Source organism: Strigops habroptila, chromosome Z (genome assembly GCF_004027225.2).
Source record: "Strigops habroptila isolate Jane chromosome Z, bStrHab1.2.pri, whole genome shotgun sequence".
NCBI classification, from domain to species: Eukaryota; Metazoa; Chordata; class Aves; order Psittaciformes; family Psittacidae; genus Strigops; species Strigops habroptila.
The window spans coordinates 24263313-24281522 of NC_044302.2; the positions used below are offsets into that span (position 1 = coordinate 24263313).

General features: G+C 33.8%; 1 protein-coding gene across 7 annotated transcripts in view; it reads left to right on the forward strand.

Moving 5' to 3' along the window:
- Positions 1-18210, forward strand: part of KIAA0825 (KIAA0825 ortholog) — a 253246-nt gene that overhangs the window by 33588 nt on the left and 201448 nt on the right. For 6 of the 7 annotated variants that reach the window (XM_030471435.1, XM_030471432.1, XM_030471433.1 and 3 more), the window contains 2 exons: positions 6313-6481; positions 11216-11882. In XM_030471435.1, the coding sequence (XP_030327295.1) occupies positions 6313-6481; positions 11216-11882 (836 nt within the window). Of the gene's footprint in view, positions 1-1481; positions 1550-6312; positions 6482-11215; positions 11883-18210 lie in introns of all 7 variants that reach the window. The other variant, XM_030471438.1, reaches the window with a different exon arrangement.

Below are 18210 nucleotides of genomic sequence, written 5' to 3' on the forward strand. Positions count from 1 at the left end.
GGGTCCTTTTATTGCTAATATATTAGAGGTAGCATGGAGTGAAATCATTTTCAAGTTACCATTGATCTTTGTAAGTGGTATGATAAGAGCAGCTCTATGTGCTACAGTGATACAACTGGAATACAATCCATTTTTCAACAGATAGATTTATGATTTTATTATACCACAGAGAATAAACATAATAGTACACAGCATATATATATTTTTAAAAATAAAACATTGTGTAAAGAATTATGAGCCAAAAGTGTGTAAATCACTTGAATGCTCATTTATTGCCTTCCAACTGAATAGCTTTTATAAAATTGTGTCACACGACAAATCAGATATGCTTTCCAGCAGTTGAATTACCTTCACTAGTTTTGTATTATACCAATTCTGTTTGGTACTATAACAAAAAAAGTTTTGTTTTAAGGGAGTAAGTGCCACTATTCTATTAACAGAGCCGTTATTACACCTGAATGTTAACTTTATTTTTGCATCAGTTTATAGAAGCAGGTGAATGTGAACTCTCAAAACTATTGTCACTACTGGCCAGTTTTATGTGCAGTGATAGTCTCAGATTATTTGATGATTTTGTTATTGTAATTTCATCAGGATGGCCATTTGCCTTCAGTCTTTCCCTGCAGTCTTTCCCTGCATTTGCCTTGCCTTTTACTGTTAATCAAAACTCTTTGGATTTTTTTTTTTTTCCTAATTGGAGGATTAAGAATTAATAAGAGTTAATTTTTGAGCAATCCACAGAACTAAACTTTCAGCTGATACTTAGTATTTCTAAGCAGGAAGCAAGGTGCAGAGCTTGAAACCAGGCTTATAGCACATAACTTGAAAGTGATTGTAAATGTGAAATCCCTTCAGCAGTTGGAGTTTTTTTGTGTATTCAGTTCATAATCAAGCTATGAAAAAATGTTAGCATACACGCAAAAAGCCCTTATATTATCAGAACAGCAGCTTTACGTTCTGGCTTTCTCCTGTGCTGTTGGGGTCGCGACTGTAAAGAACATAAAATATGAACAGGGTTTTCATCCGTTTATACAGTTGGGTTAATGAGATGCCAGGAAGAGTAAGCTGATGGTCAAATAGACTAACATGGAACCATGTAAACATTATAGAAGTGAAACAATAATAATCTCTTCTTTTTTCCAGAATTTTAGAAATCTTAAGAGATACCATGTACCATGAGTATTAAAGTAAGTTATTATAAGCATTGCAGGAACTTGCAAGGTGATAAATAGCCATTTTTGGTAAAATCTCTTCTTTCTGTTCAAGATAAGGTTATTAAAACATTCTTTGCATGACTCTTTTATCGTTTTGTGTTTTTTTTCAGTTAGATTATAATTTTAAAAGTTACTAGAAAGTAAGTTATTTATATTTTTGGTTAAATTCCTGTTTATAAACACACAGCAGTGCTGAGACATCAGCAATGACCACATGAAATTTTCTGTAGATCATGGGAAATTTCCTTACTGTTTCTCTTTTGGCAGGTCAGTTTTCATGAAATAAGCCAAAATCTTTGGTTCGTCATGAAGAAATTGTAACGATAAAAATGCCTGTGGGTATTATACTGGTAAAAGTCTTTCTCAAAAATTTTTTACTACTCTGACACACAGGTTTACAAATGATATGACTGATTTTTTATGAAGTGGTCTCTAGTGTTCAAGCTTTTTAATGAATATACATTATAATAGTAAAGTAGGATTATGTTAGTGCTTCTTTCTTCAAAAAACAGTGAAAACAAGTATCTAATTAATTTTAAAACCGTCTCTTCTTAATAGAAGACATGTAAACTGGTTCTAAAAGCAGATGTCCATGAATATGAGGATCTTAAGCATAAGTAACATGAGGTTTAAAGATAATTTCTCCTTATAGCTCAGCAGTTTAATTTAACCAATCTCATTGTCATTTTTATGGCTGCTCCATATGTTATGTGAAATAAATTGAAATGGTGCTTGTTAGAAATTGAAAGGAGTTAGATCATCCTTCAACTTACTCATAGTATTCTTAGGAAATGGAAAATGATAAATGTAGACAGCAACCCTCATTTTGATACTGTGCTTTTCAAAATAGTCCTGTATCAGTATGACAGTGCTTTTATTCTTCTTTTGCATCTTCTAATGACCACTGACAGAGACTTGAGACGTTCCATCTGACCAGGAATAGGCTAGTTTCCAATGGAAGAATTAGGCACCTTCCAGTTAGGTTCAGCAATGTCTCAAAATTGGTATCTGAGCAGCTAAAACATGAATTGTGTGCCTTGCCTTATCACTAAGGTTTAGTGTTTCAGAGAGTGTTTCAAAAAACATACATACAGAGCATAGGACCAGTTAACAGTAGTAGACAGGGGAAAAAGCATTAAGTACTGTACTGTGTCTAATTTCCCTCTTTACTCCAGATCTTGTATTCCTGATTTAGATGGGGTTGCACACAGATGTGGTTGTATTCTTCCATTCATTGCACATGATTTTAAGCTGATTTATGCTTCTATTGAACATGTATAGTGTCAGTTGATATCAACTGGGTTGATGACTCAGTTTGTTAAAAAACGGAGCTTATTTTCTGCGCTGAATTTAACAAAATATATTTGCATTTAATGAAAAACTATTATTTGTGGGGAAAAAAGGAAGTTAGCACTTTATATGGCTTTTTGTAATCGTACTTTTAAGAGTGAAATTCATTAAATACATTAAGCACATTTTTCGTATCAGAAGTATGTTTATGTTTGCAGTTTTGAAAACTCTAACAAATTTCCTTACTGAAAAAAGAAAGTCAAAGTTTCATTCTTCCTATACTTTTAAGAAATTATAAAGTTTTAAATACTAACTTACGTAGTGAGAATAATTTTAATCCTATTTGTCAGAAGTTTTTTACTTAAAATGATTGAGTTTTAAACCCAAATAATACATTTTTTTTTCCCAGAGGTAACCAAATTCCTAAATATTTAATTATGTGATTAATGTGAAGGAATAAGTACCTGTAATTAACCATGTTCTTGTAATACTAAGTGTTGAGAAAAATCTTAAAAAAATTAGCAGTGTTTCTGAGACCATGTTTATATACAGTATACTGGAAGCAAACAAGATGAAAATATTTTTATTCAATCAAGACCAGTTTTAGTACTAATGCATTGTTTACTTTATTGGGATAAAAGGATTAAATAAAATCAACAGATTTACTGTGATTTTTACCTACACGGAGAGTCACTGAAATTTATCCCTCTAATCCCCTTATCAGTGTTGGGACAAATTACCAAAATATCCGGCTTTGAGAAGGCTGTCGCCTATTCAGAGGTTGTATTTTATTGGCTAGCACACAGATTCATGTGTCAAAGATAAGCCTAAAAAGAGGTTTGTAATTGAAGCAGATTGGCAGAGACTAACAACAGTAGTCCCTTTTACAAGTCACAATGCTGTAATCTATTTGAGTATGTTTGAATGAGACATATCAGCACACCACAATAAAAGCCTTAGGTATTGTTTCACAATACAACCACAAACTGGTTTCACAAATTAAAAAAATAGATACCAATCTTTATCAAGTTCAGAATTGGCATTCATGTCTGGACAATCCCATCTGGAACCTGAGCCAGGCCACAAGCAGAGAGCAGTTGTTTTTCATGGAGGTCCTTTGTGCTCCTGGTAAATCCTTGGATGATAGCAAGATACTTGTTGCAGTGCACTTCATTTTGAACTCAGTCATGCTCAGGATTAAGTCTTTTACATCAATTTCATAGAGGTGTTTTACAGGCCACCTATGTATTCATAAATTTAAAAAGTTTTTTTTATATTTCACCATTAGTTGCGGTTACTGAATCTGGTTTCTGAAGGTAATGCAGCTGTAAAAGGTTGTGACTTCATCTTGTTAAAGTAGATACACTTTGAATGGTTTACTTCATGTCTTCTAAGCGTAAAGCAAATATACCCATAATTCTTACTGAATACAGTTAAATATGGGAAAATAAGCTGTTCAAAATGACCTACTTACTTTGATTAATTTTTTTTAGAAGTTTTATAGTCATAGTTTTGGAAACAATTTATGTATTTTTTTTTCTGGCATTCAAAATGCTACACTTCTTCTGCACTTACATTCTTATGATTGTCCTTGCATTCTGTAATTGTAGTTGATGCAGTTTTCGTATTCAGCTTGTTATTATTTAGTACTGTATTTTCAAGAAACAAAAGGCACAAAGCAAAACCTATCATAGATAAGGCTGGATGTCATTTTCAGAAAAAATATACTTCTTGCTTTTGTGTTTGTTATAGGTAAGTTGAAAGGAAATCACAGACTACTGTTTATCTCTGAACTTAATCTAGTGTGATCATTTGCTTTTTTTTTTCCACTGGTTTTTAAAATGTCCATTCAAACATACTCAGTTCCCCAAGGTATGAATGACACTGATTTACTTGGTTGCTGTTGATCAGAATGAAACAGCTAATAGGAATTTCGGGTAGATTGCATAACATCTGCAAAAGAATGAAATGCAAATCACTCAATAAAAGAGAAAATCCAGTAGAAAATCAAATAAATACTTCGTCCGCATCCTGAAAGCAGTACTGCAGGCAGAATTAAATGATGAAGTATAGTCAGTCAGTGGGTGATATGCAGAATGGCATCTCATCACTGATTTCTTGTACAAATTGTTATGTAGTATGTAACTATGTTAGTAGTGTTTAATATTTTTTAATTTCATATTCAAAGCCAATTATATTTTTAAGAAAAAATATTTCCTCAAAAAATATCACATTTCATGGAAAATTAATCTTTCCACACAGAGATGTTATGTAGAAAAAAAAAATTGAAACTTTATTCAGGGCTACTAATTCAAAAAATACAGTTTTCCTTTTTTTCTTTTTTTTAAACTAGAAGTCTTTAATTTCGTATTTTGTCCCAGCCTGTAATGCACTGAAAGATTGTATTTTTTCTCCACTTTATTTTTTTCTCTCTCTTCTCATTCTCCTTTTCTCCTCTACCTGTTCTCTTTTCTAATCTTCTCTAGTCTACTTTTGCCAAAAATTGTCAAGTTTGAAAATGCTAGAGAACAATTAAAGAAAAAACAGCCATACTTCATCTCTACAAAATAGAGTGGCAAGTAGCAGTATAATAGACAAGTTTGTTGTTCGGTTGATATCATGAAATAGAAAGTAATATGATCAAAAGTATCTGACATTGAAATACCTGTTAAGAGCCAAGTCTCATCTGATCCTGTATTTCTGCACAGATAGAAAGTACTAAATTTTAATTTGTGTTAAACCTTGCATCCCTTATCACCCGTAAGAACATAAATGGAATAACTAATACACTCCAAAATAAAATTCAAATAGTAGTGAGAATCACTTAATACTTCAATAAACCAAAACTAGCAACAGTCTTATTATTGGTTGTCTTTGTATTAATCCTAGATCTGCCTAGATCTAGTCAATACTATTTTTCTAACTGAAACTATATAAAATATTAAGCATTACTTTAAAAAAAAAAAAGAAAAAAATAAAGTCTTTCTGAAATATTGAAAAGGTGGTTTTGTTGGAAAAGATACAGACTTAATTTGTTTCTGGATTTTTTTCTTGTTGTTGTTTTCAGTGTCCACACAACTAGGAATAAAATTATTTTGGATATTCAGTTGTTCTTGCAATTTTTCCAACTGAAATTCCTGTAACAACCATAGCAGCCACATCTGATTTCATAAATAGGATGATGATCCTAGATGAATCTTAAGGAGTGGATCAGCGCCTTGAAAACAAACTCTATTTTCTTTCAAATACTCTAACGACAAAAACAAGAAAGAAAAGATCTGCCTCCTCAGCATAACTGGCTCTAAAATTCTTTTCAGCATTTTCTGTGATGTCAGTGGGTTTTTCAGAAATCATTAATATATGTTATGTATTATAAAACAACTGCTGATTGCTAAAAGGGCAAAATGGCACATTCACCTTTGAATATGGTAGTTGATTCAGGTTATATGCTCTGTTTTAGCTAATTAAGCATCAAGGACCAGATCTTAGGTTGGATGATGTCTTATTCACTGGCAACAGTATTGAGAAGTACAAGATTGTTGGAGAAATGGAGTAGTACTTACTGAGGATGGTGCAGTCTGTCCTGAAGGAAATTTATGTTAGCTCTAGCTCAACTGTATTTAAATATTAATCCTGCAAATTCAGGCCTTATTTTGCAAGAGTAATTTAATCTGTGAAGAAGAACTAGTGTTACATTAATTTGATATAGTTTTTCTTTTTGAAATAAGGAGTATATAAAATGCTTTTGTCTCCAAGTTATGAAAAAACATCCTGTGATTTTTTTTTTTATTTTTAATTTTTTTTTTAGCATAGAACAGTGTGTGAAAGACCTGCAATCAGAAGTAAATGAAATATGTCCTGATGAAATACTGCAAAGCACAACTGACTGCCTTCAGTGGCTAAACAACTGCAATTTTAGTTCTCTCAGACCTTGTCCTACAAACCATGGAGAGCTGATGGAGTTCCTTAGGACCCTGGTAAAAATTGTTTACTAAAGACTTCAATGTTTGGGAAAGTTGGTTATGTGATGAGGATGGGGGAGCTAAGGTTAATTAGTGTTCTCATGTCAGTCTTCACTGCGGTGAGTATAGTCCAGAATTTTTATTATAAGGCTTAGTACTGGTTTTAGATCCACAGCAGGGGGTTATGTTTCCTTTTTATCATGCCTTAAATAAACAAACCTGGGACAAAATCTTTTCACTGATACTACCACATGTTCAGCACTGCTAGGAGTGTTTTATGAGCACATGTTGGTGAAAAACATCTGAAGTTACTGTCTACCCTGAGGCTGTTACTGCTTGTTCTTCACTTGTATCAGTATGAATTTAATTCATCTAATACAGGTTATTGTTCTTGGTGCATTATTTAAGTATTAATTACCTGTCTACTTGTTCTTATTAGAAGTGTGGGAGCTACATCCATTGTCCTGGCAAGTTGTACAAGTAGATATAACCAGAAATCAAATTTCACTCGAATAAAAAATTCCATCAATTTAGAAGCCATTTGTATCAAAATTTTTTTATTAAAAGTTAACCTTAGAATATATCTGTGGAAAAGGAAGTCTGTGAAATTGAATTAGCTAGATAAATGAAGGATGATACCTTGGTAAATGACAGCCTGCAAATTTATATATAAACTATGTACGTGTGTGTTTAGATGATGTAAATATGTATGAGTGTCAAAACAAATAAATGGTATCCAGTGGATTTTTCTTTGTCACTCCCATGTCAAGATTTAGTTATAGGCCATGAACAGCTTTAGGTTAAGTTTGGCTGCACTGGCAGAGGAAAACTGCTGTGGAGAAGTGGAGTATTTTGTCCGTTGGGACTATCTCCTGGCTAGAGCCCAAGCTTCACCAACTCACCTCTCAATTTTTCAACTCTTTCTTAAAGGGGGTTGTCGATCTTTCAGTCACCCTTTAATCGACTGGATATTAAGCTGAGTCAGTTGAGGAGGTCATCTCTAGAAACACCAGGTCTTTAATGTTCATGCAGTAAAGATTTTTGTCCCCTTCTAACACAGTATGAATGTTGCTGTTAATAATCACCACACTCAAGGATGTCTGAGATTGCTTAATGTCATACTTCATCTAGAAAAAATGAGAGAATCCCAGAGAATGCTAACTTATGAAGTCTTTTATTACGCCTTAGTCCAGTTAGCTCCCTACTTAAACCCCCTCCAAAGACAGTATGGCAATGATGACTTAGTTCTGTTCATCCTTTGCTCTCCCTTCTCCAAGGTCTGTTCAAACCATATACCTGAACACCAGGTGGCGGCATTTGTTTGGGAAACACCGAAATGTCCCTATCTCTGCGATAAATACTTGGGGTATCTCTTAGAGAAAATGTGCTTTCTAGCTCTTTGGCTTACCAGGAGCTTACTGACTGCGTGACAATCTGGATGTGGGCTTTGGAGTACAGTTAGTCCTTGAGAATGGCTCTGTGGCAGGCTGCTAAACAGACAGTAAAGGGTGAGAATCCCTATAGTCTCAATTCTGCACAGTTTATCAGGAAAACATCAGGAGCTCAGGAACTTGGACATCACTGTTTCCAGGCTCAATATAATCCAGCCTGTTGTGTAGATGAGACTGCAGATGAAAAGTGTACATGTATTAGCATAGACAATCTATCTGTAAGAAGTTATACTTGCAGTAGATACTCTTTAGCTCCATAAACAATTCTGCAGTAAAGTGGTTTCAGTAATATTCAGCATTAATGAGATTATTGCCGTCTGACCTTTCTTAAATGTGTATCTTCATCCATTGGACTAATTACTCAGTTGACCGAATTTCTCACTTGCAAGCTTTTAATTATCATACAATTCATATTCAATAATAGTAACCTGTCTTCTACTTCAGGAAAATGTCCCTAATCATTGTTATCCTTTACTATGTATGTTTAATGTTTAATGTATGGATTTTGTTTATCTTTTAAGCTATTGGAACGATTAAAAAAATAGTGGAGAGTTCTGTATGTGCTTTAGCTGAGGTGCTGTATTTAGGTTTATTATTAGCGTGGTATTCTTATGCATTTGTGAACTGTCATGGAAATGCTGAGAGGTTCTTTATGAACAAAATCTTAACTATGTGAAATTTTGTCATCCTGTATACTGTTTTATAATTCTAAATATTTAAAAGCTGACTATGTATGTGAACAGATCTTCATTAAATTCCGTTCCTGCTAAACTAATGACAAATTCTCTTTAAATGAAAGCTTAATCTTATTGTATTTATTTATTGATGTGATAGGTAGTAGTCTGTAGTAGGTAGTAGTCCAGTTGGTAGACTGCAAATGTTTTCCTGTATATTATTGTCACTAAATTTCTTGTAAGAGAACTTTTCGTGCTTCTCTAAAACCTTTGGATACTAATTGGATCTTTTCCTCTTGAAGAGTTTTGGCATCATCTTTTGAAATATTTTTACAGGTTAATTTTTAAATAGGAAAGCCTATGCCAATATAGTCAACATTCAAGACGACTTGATGACACTGTTTTCAGAGCCTCGGAGTTCACTTCAGGGGCTCTTTTTCTGAGTAACACTAAGTCTATTATGGCATCTGCAAGCCTTAATTTAAGATGCAAAGGGCTTGAAACAGTACTTAGGTTCTTCCTGGCTTTCATGAATAAAAATGTTTCTGCTTAACCTTAAAAAACAGCAGTAGGGATTTGCTTGGAAGACATTTTGGATTTATCATTATTCCTCATGCATCAGTTATATTCACTGTTATGACAGCTTCTCATTTTCTTTATTTCAGAATATAGTATTTGAGCATGATTCATTAAAAAGAAAAAGAAAACATTTAAACTCCAAAAGTCTACCTATGGAGACTTGACTCTTCATCACAGTGGTTAGTGATTAGGGTTTCAGTTTACACACTGAGACACAGTCTCTTTGGGGCTACAAAACTTCAGCATACTTCAGTAGATAATAAAAAAAAATCAAATCAGCTTTATGTATATGCATATTGATATGTATGATTTAGGATTTTAACTAGTTATACGTATTTCTATCATCTGCAGATGTTTTTGTAGGATGATATTTGACTGATAACTTCCTTTGTTATTCTTTCTTCCCCATGTGTTTCCAGCTTGTAAGTAAAAAAATTCATAGGAAACATTCTGAAATAAAGGTGTAAAATGGAAGAAAAATAGCTAGTCTATTATTTTTAAGACTTTCCTTTATGGAAGGCAATATACTCCCCGTCTTCCGTTCAGAATTAGCTCCTGTGGTGCAAGTCTTTTATTTTTTATTTTCGTCATGGAGTATGCCAGAGTAGAAGGCAAAAGGAAGGTTAAACTCTTGTTTTCTTCCATGAGAATGCAACAGTTTTGAATCATCCAAAACAAAGAATTTAAGGTCTGATACTGAAAATTTTTGTGACTCAAAAGCATGAGGGAGAAAAAAAAAAAACCTATTAAATCTTTTGGTGCAGATTCTGTCTTTTTTATATTTTTACAGATGATCTATTGATAAAAGCTTGATACAGTAGAAAAATTGTACAGTTTTTTTATGTGGAAATTATTATATTTATGTAGTACCATAGTCAAATTTTATTTATTTCTCTTTCAAAATGGAAAAAGGAATAAAACTAATAATTTCCTCAAGTATTGTAGGTTAAATAAATCAGCAGTTCTGAAGGCGGAGGTTTGCCAGGTGTTTATTTGCAGTATGGACGATAGCTGGGAGACCCAGATGAAGTCCGTTAGTGGAAACAGCTATCCTTAACTGATTTGCCGCAATGCTTTTCTGTGTTGAAGAGAAGTGGTAGGTGGTAGGGGAGTAAGGGACGAAGTTTCTAGATCCTGATTAACCTAAGACTTGCTTACTTGGTTTCTGAAACCCCAAAAATCAAGAGTACTATCAATTTCACTGAGTTTTCTTGTGACTGTGATGCGGAAATTTGTAGGCGGCTTTGGTACAGCTTCAGGATTGAGAGCAGGTCCTTACGAATTTGGCCTAGGACTGTGGCCACATCCAATCTCCAATAGGAAAAATGTTGAAGATGCAGGAAATGGATTTATAAAAAGTCAGAGGGGTTTGTCTGAAAGAGGAAGGAGATTTTGATAAATTGTTAGTGTATTTGTCTGAATCGTGGTTTGATAGGATACACAGCTTCTTATTTTTCTGCCTTATGTGATCTAAGCCTGTTCAATTCTTCACAAGTTTTCGATTTTAGTTCTTCAAGGGGGTCCTGGGAAGATTATTTTACCCTTAGAATGGCCTTTTTGATGGTTGTTGAACCAGGACACATAAAGCAGCAATGTTTCCTTTTATAAATTCCTGTCTTGGTTTGACGAGCAAAACCTGTCATTATCTCTATAAATCTTGAGTAATTTTTCATACCATTTTGTTTCGAAGATGTGTGTGCAGACCACAACAAACAGGCTGTGAAGGCTTACCTAATGAGCTTTCCAAAGCTTTCCTTTGAATTGCAGTTTAGAATTGGTTCAGAGAAGAGTTTGAGGATGTAAGAAAGATGGGAAGATGAACGCAAGTTATTGGAGCAGGGAGAAAAGGAGATAGATTGGCATATAAATCCATGGAAAAACAGGCTTTCTTATTTCTGTTGCTTATATAATAATTCGTTTGAGTATCTTATTTGCTGGTAAGATAAGTAGCATTGGAAACCTTTGGTACCATAGCATGAAACTGATGATTTTATGAACCGGAATAAACAAAACATATCTAAAATACTCTTATTTACTTTTGATAGCAAAGCTTGCTGAAGAATGAGCAAAATCAAGAAGAAATGATACTTCACTTCCTTCTGGATCTCTCTAGTCAGTGTGGTGTCTCATTTCCCTGTACTCCAAGTGGGACATCTTTTGAATTAACATCTTCCCTTCATGCCATTGAGGATGATTCGACTATGGATGTGAAATCTCTCTGGGATGATGTGAGATTGCATCTTCGGCAATTTTTAGTAAACAGACTCCAAAGTCAAGAAGAAACAGCTACTAATGCTTTACAACGAATGGAGTTTAAAACTCAGTGCATACAGCACCTTCTGTTTCTTTACCCTGAATCAGAAGTCTTAGCAAAGTATCAAAATATGCAAAATAAAGTGGTTAGAGATCTTCTACAAAACTGTATTTTGTCTAGCTGTGGTGAAACAAACTTCGATAAGGTGGTTCATGGTTACCAAAGTTCCGTACCCACATTGTGCACAATGATAAAAGAAGATTTATATCTGCTATGTGGAACTGTTGATTCTTCTTCATCATTGAAGTTTATTAATGAAACTTACCTGGTTACCATCACTGACGAAATGACGGTTCTTCTTGAAAGACTTTGTGAGTTGCAGTTCAAAGAAAATGCTCTACATATAGTTAAGGCAAACAAGATTTCAAAGAAGCATAGAGGAACAGTTCATGCTGTGGGTTAGTAGCCTTATTTTATGTCCGTTGTAGTTAGATATTATTTTAATTATACTAATTTTTTTTCATGTACATCATTATTTCCTATAAAGAGAGAGGCCTGAGATTATTAATTGCAGCTTTATGTTTTAACCATATTATTGCAGTTGAACTGTAGACTGTTTCAAAATTGTGATGAAAAAGGTTTTAAAGTTAGGGAGAGTATCTTGTGCTTACGTATATAGAAACACAATTATAATTCACTGGATAACATTGTCACATCATAGTGATATTTTTCAGTCTAACTTATTCCAACTGTGGAAATGTATAATAGAATAAAAACTATTTAATCCAGGTTTAAGAAAACACAAACTCTTCTGCCTTCTACCTCCACTTTTTCAAATTGTCAGAAGTTTAAAGGATATTATAGGAAAGTCTGTACAATAATGCAACCATAAAATAGACACAGATTCATACATCAGAGCTGACACAAAAGATTACTATACAGATTCTAATCCTAAAATAAATAATACATTTAAGTTTTTTAATCTTGTGAAAATGCAGTAAGTTAGAGTTAATGCTACCTGGTCCTTTCTTCTTGTTCTGAGGAATTTAAGGCAGGAAAGGAGTCTGTTATGGATGTGGTATTTTCTGTGCTTTCCACAGCTGGGGAGTCTAACATGCTGATTTGTAAAAGGAGGAATCAGAACTTTAGAAAAAGTCATATAGAATGGAAACGTTCATCACGTGGTTGCATGTGCAAGAGCTGTTTATTCGAAACATAACCTTCCATAAAGGCAAAGTAGTTTGCAGACAGAAAATATTAAAAGTTTAGAATCATGTGAAAAATAGAGAAACAGAAGATAGATCTTTGGGTAGTACAACATACACAGAGAGTGAGTGAGGTGATGATTTGCCAGCTCTACACAGAATAAAATTATACTCTTGTGAGTTTTAAAGTCAATATGCATGTTAATGTCAGTCAACTAGAAATTACACTGGAAGAAATGCAGAAATAATTTTTCAACAGGAGCTGAAATATGGAGGAATACGTGGAACATATGTAAGAGAAGGTAAGCGAGAAGGCATGCAGACAAATTACGTGAAAGGATAAGTACTTTAACATAGAGCTGATGATATATTAGTGGGATGGAGTGTTGGTGGGAAGCAAGGAGAAGTAGTGTCGGAGTAAACTTGAGTTATGAAATAAATGACAGGAAATGTATCTTTGAGTTACGTAGTGAGATGGGATACAGTGAGAGGATTCATTGACAAAAAATGACCGATACGGAATTGGAAGTTTTTAGGTTTGTTTTTCCTTCAATCTCAAAGCAGCTCACAAAGATGGGGAAGTTCATTTATCTCCATTTTGCTTCTAAGTGACTGTAAGGGTAGCTCTCTATAAAAGCACACATTAACTGCTTCTCTATTACAAGAAGGAAGAGAACAGTCCTTCAATCTATTAGGATAGTCATTCTTCTGCTTAAATTTTTTGTGCCACAAGATGTGTCTTTACATACTTTGTCGCCAGCAAATCAAGGGCAGATTTCCACAGTTCTGTTACATATTCAGAAGAAAAAAGGAAGATAAAAAATGAAAAGTAAATCTTGGTACCTGCTTGCAATATCGAAATATCTACTTTGATCTGAAGTATATTAAAGGTCAGATTTGCAGGTGCAGCAGCTATCTTCTTAGCACTCACAAAATGTGTTAGAAGTGCTGCTGGTTAATATCATTTAATCCTCAAAATTACTTTCTTCACAGTGGCTGTCACACTCATGTCTTCATTTCTTCACTGTGTAGTGCTTCATATTATTTTACTTCAGGAGGTTGGTGAGGGAGGCAAGCATTGATTTGCTTGCAGTCTCTTTTACTAGTTTTCTGCAGCATCAGACTGTTCTAGATGATCTCTGGTTATAGGCTGCAGGCAGCCAAACAATAGAGCAACAATAGTGAGTGAAGTCAGCAGGCTAGAGCAGAATAGGGGGCTAGAGTTGTGAAGTTACAGAGGATTTTAATTTTTTTTTTTCATTTGGCAGGCATGACATACCCTGTTATTTGTTTTTATTTATAAACTCAAGCAAAATTTATACTTGTATCATTAACAAAACTATTATTATTGAAAAGTTTATGTATATTGTTGAAAATGCTCTTCACCTATGAAGAGCATTTTCAAGAAAAAGATTTCTCTTTTATAATTTTTTTTATATACTACATTTGTACTACACGAAGTCAAAAGAAAGCACTTTTCCTTTGGAATTAAAGTGTTCACAAGGCAGTTCACACTGGAATAACCATTCTGGAAAAAATTCTACAGAATAACTATTTTTGGAGTTTTATAATGGTAGAGAGGTTCTTAGTGGCTTTTCCTGCTTGGAATTCTTACTAAATTCTGATACCTTTGCTGCCCTCCCACAGTTGAGAGTGGAAGTCTGTACTTACACATCAGTGTAGTTAAAAGATAGTTTTAATAAGTTGCCTTTAATAAGTCGACCGCGATACCCAATTTGCTCATTAACAAAAAAAAAAAAAAAAAAAAAAAATCACAAAAAAACAAAAAAGCATGCTGGAGTATGGAGGGAAAGGGAGAAAAGGAAGAAAAGAGAATTTTTTTTTCTTAGTTAAAAGACAGTTATACTAATCTGGTTTTTAGGTTTTTTTTGGTTTTTTTGTTTTTTTTTATGCATGTTGGCTCTGCCTGTGGGAACCATCAAAGCAGTACATTTCAGAACAGCAAAATAATCTAATCTAGGGAGTTCAATTGGGACTGTTATCCCAGAGGTGAAAAAATGATTTGTGTTTACTTAGTCCAGCCTCAGGGAAATGTGTTTTTTTGTTTGTTGGGTTGTATTTATTGGGGGTTTTTTGTGTTGGTTGGTTTTGTTGGTTGGCTGGTTTTTTCATAAGTCCTGCTGTAGTTGATACTACTACACAGGAGAGAAAAAATTAACATAAAATAATGAACAAGATTATAACCTCAGAAAACTTTAGATGACCTACTTCTGTCAGGAAAATATAGGCAGACTATAACAAGGTTTAACAGCATTATGAATCTTTAAAATATTTCATATATAAAAATCTATCTGTGAAGGAATTAACATTTTTGTTTTCATACTGTATTAGAACAGTTCTTTGTCAAGTACTGTAATGAGATTGTATCCATTTATCAAGATTGAGGATGAGCATGGTTTTAGAGAGAAGCTAGGAAAATGGTATGGGAAAAGAGGCAAATTCTTTGCAACTTGGCATCTTTAATTGTTAACTCTAGGAGGCAGGTGGTTTTATAGTATAACTTGATCCTGTTCCCAGTTAAATCAGTGACTCTATTTTACAGTGCGGTTTTTACGAACTGCTAGTGTTTTGGCTACGTTATTGTAATAGGTTTTTACCTAGTGTGGGTCATAATTTCTCTGTGCTTTGTGTACTCTGAGCACATCATTGATGTTTCCAATTTGCTAAAATAATATCCAAGAAATGATTCTTACTCACTTCCCCCCAATATTTTTTGATATAATTTTGTAAGATGATGTTTCAGCCTTTATGTCATATTAATCATATGTGTCTTTCAAAAATTTATGTAATATTACAGTATTTAAAAGAATACTAACAACATTATGTATCTGTTAACATGCTTAGCACGGGAAAAACCATGCAGACAGCTGGTTTACAGCTTATCTCTTATGATTTTTTGCTTCAATTTCCAATGTGATATTTTTCAGAAATTATTTGCAGAAAGTCTATTAAATGTGGATTATACTTTTACCTTTTGAACCTTTTTCATGATTCTTTGTTTACAAAAATGTTAATTTAGTTAAATTGGGCATTACTAATTTATCCTAATCCTTCATCTTTTTTACATGAAGAAACAGCTACTTTTATAAGTGATAAGACATCAGCCAAAGAAACTTAAAAACCATGAAATTATACATATTTTATATATTAGTGGAAGGTTTTCTTTGGTATTATTTATTTCTCTTTTTTTAATATGTATACAGAGAGAGTGTAAATACATGTGGAGACTGATTAGCCTGTTTTTAAATTTCGTATGGTTAAAACTAAAAGAGGTTAGAGCTTTGAGGTTGGTTTTTTTTTGACGTACACTAATTCATTGGCTTCATATTTATATTTAGTCACAAACTTACCAGAGATCCTTTTATAAGCTCTCATATCTAATGGCATTTGCAAAAAACCCAAAACCAAACAAAAAAAAAAAAAAAACCCACCAAGAAAACAAACCCCCAGCATTTTTAGCACATTTATTATTTTTATTCTTTTTTCTAAATCTGAGGCAATACATAATGTCTTCTTCAAAATTAGTAGTTGATTATTTTTAAGAAAATATTATTGTAAAGTAGAGGAAACCTGAAGTGATACAGATGTGACTAAGTACATTTTTAGCTACAAAGTAATTAAATTACCTTCACTGATGTATTTTAATATTCATCTTTTACACTTTTGCCCCAATATGTGACCCTCTTACTTATGTGTCCAGCAGGCTTCTCTTTTCTTTTTCTAGAATACGACCAACTTTCATTTTATTCTAAAGATATATTCGAATGCAAACTGTGATTTAAATTATGATATTTAAAATTTAGTATCTTTAAATATTCATGAGTTCCTAAGGAATATGTTGTGTTGAGGGAACACCTAATGTGGATATGACATATATCTAAACTTAAATACAAGGAACCAGTATTGTCTAGGGGGGCTGCTTTTGGGGAGTGGAGCTGAGACCAAGAAAAGAAACAGGCTTTGGAGTAACTTGTTGAAATGAAGGTAACTCTGGGACATGAAATTAAAGTACTTGGTAAGGCAAATTTCCTTTAAGGTCACTTATCCTTGCATATTCCCAGCAATTTACTGTCCAACTAACTTGAAATGTGAATTTTGGGGTTTGCGCATTTGACTTAAATTCGATTTCTCTACATTCATGTGCGCATGGCTTTATTTCCCCTAGTTAATCATTTCTTCCCTTGGAAATAAAGAACCTTCATTTCAGACTTGCTTTTATGCTTCCATTTAATTTAAAATCAGTTGGTTTATGATCTCTCCAGCCACCATTATTGCCTACAACCAATCTTCCATGATCTTCATCTTATGTATCAAAAATATGCCTAAAATAGCATTGGTACCTGCTGTTTGTGACTGCATGATGAAAAAAAACAGTTACTCATGTCTGGGAATAATTAGGACCCAATAACTTTAGTATAGTTTATTCCCCCATTTATATCTGGAAATTGAAGTATTCCAGACTTGGTTTCATGTAATTAATATTTACATCTTTGCACCTTTTTTGAAATTTCTGTCCAGATTACAATCTATAGCAGATAATTTACAATATTTATGTTGCTTTTCCACAATGTTTTCTGCTCTGTAGTACATTGTTCAAATCTGGCTTTTTAGAAGTGTTAGGAGGAAGGGGGAAGTGTCTCAGTCACCTGGCTTATTACTGTTCTGTCCTGGAAAGTCCTGTTGCATTTTTTGTAGTGGAGGTACAGCATGCTAATGGAAAGTAGCCCATAGGGATTGCAGATTGTAATATGCAGTATCACACCCTGCCTCAGCAGTTCAAGTTCATTATATTCTCGGGATCATTGCATTAATAAAAGCAAGTTTTCAGTTGTATCTATAATGTGTTGCTACGGGCTAAGCATTTTAGAAATATAAAATTTAAAAGTCAGTTATGGAGGTTTATTTAAAGGAGTTTTCACATTAATTTAAGCTCTAAAATATTTCAAGACCTACGTATCTATTGTAGTGACTGTTAGACATTATAAAGACAAAAATGAAAGAATGATAACAGAAATTGGAACTTCACCTCCTGGCTTCCTTGCACATACTTCTTTCTTACTCCAGCATGCCCACAATAACCTGCTCATCTCTTCTGATGGACATGCTGGTTCTTTTTCTGTTTCTGCATGACAGCAGATGTGCTTCCATTATATTTTCACCTGCTTGGCATCTCCTCCTCTCCTTGATTTCTGCACTCTCTGTCACTCTGCAGAGGCTTTTATAGGAACAGGTCTTGAGAGGCCTGTATAAAACAAGGTATGTAGCAGTTACTGGAAAGAATGGTACCTGTATGCAAATGGGCTTTGCAGCTCCTGGCTCATTGAGCCGCACTGCTTGTGGTGATGTACGGCACAGTCCTCCCTATATCTTACACGGATGGGGTGAAAAGTCCATTCCATCCATGAAAGGTGGGGAAGTAAAACCATAGCCCTTCTTTCTTATGCATATGTAATCTTCACAGAAAACATGACATCAACAAAAATGGCATGGGCACCACAGATGGATCAAGTAAGAATGCAGATATGTCATCATTAGATTTTTTTACTTCATAAATGCCAGC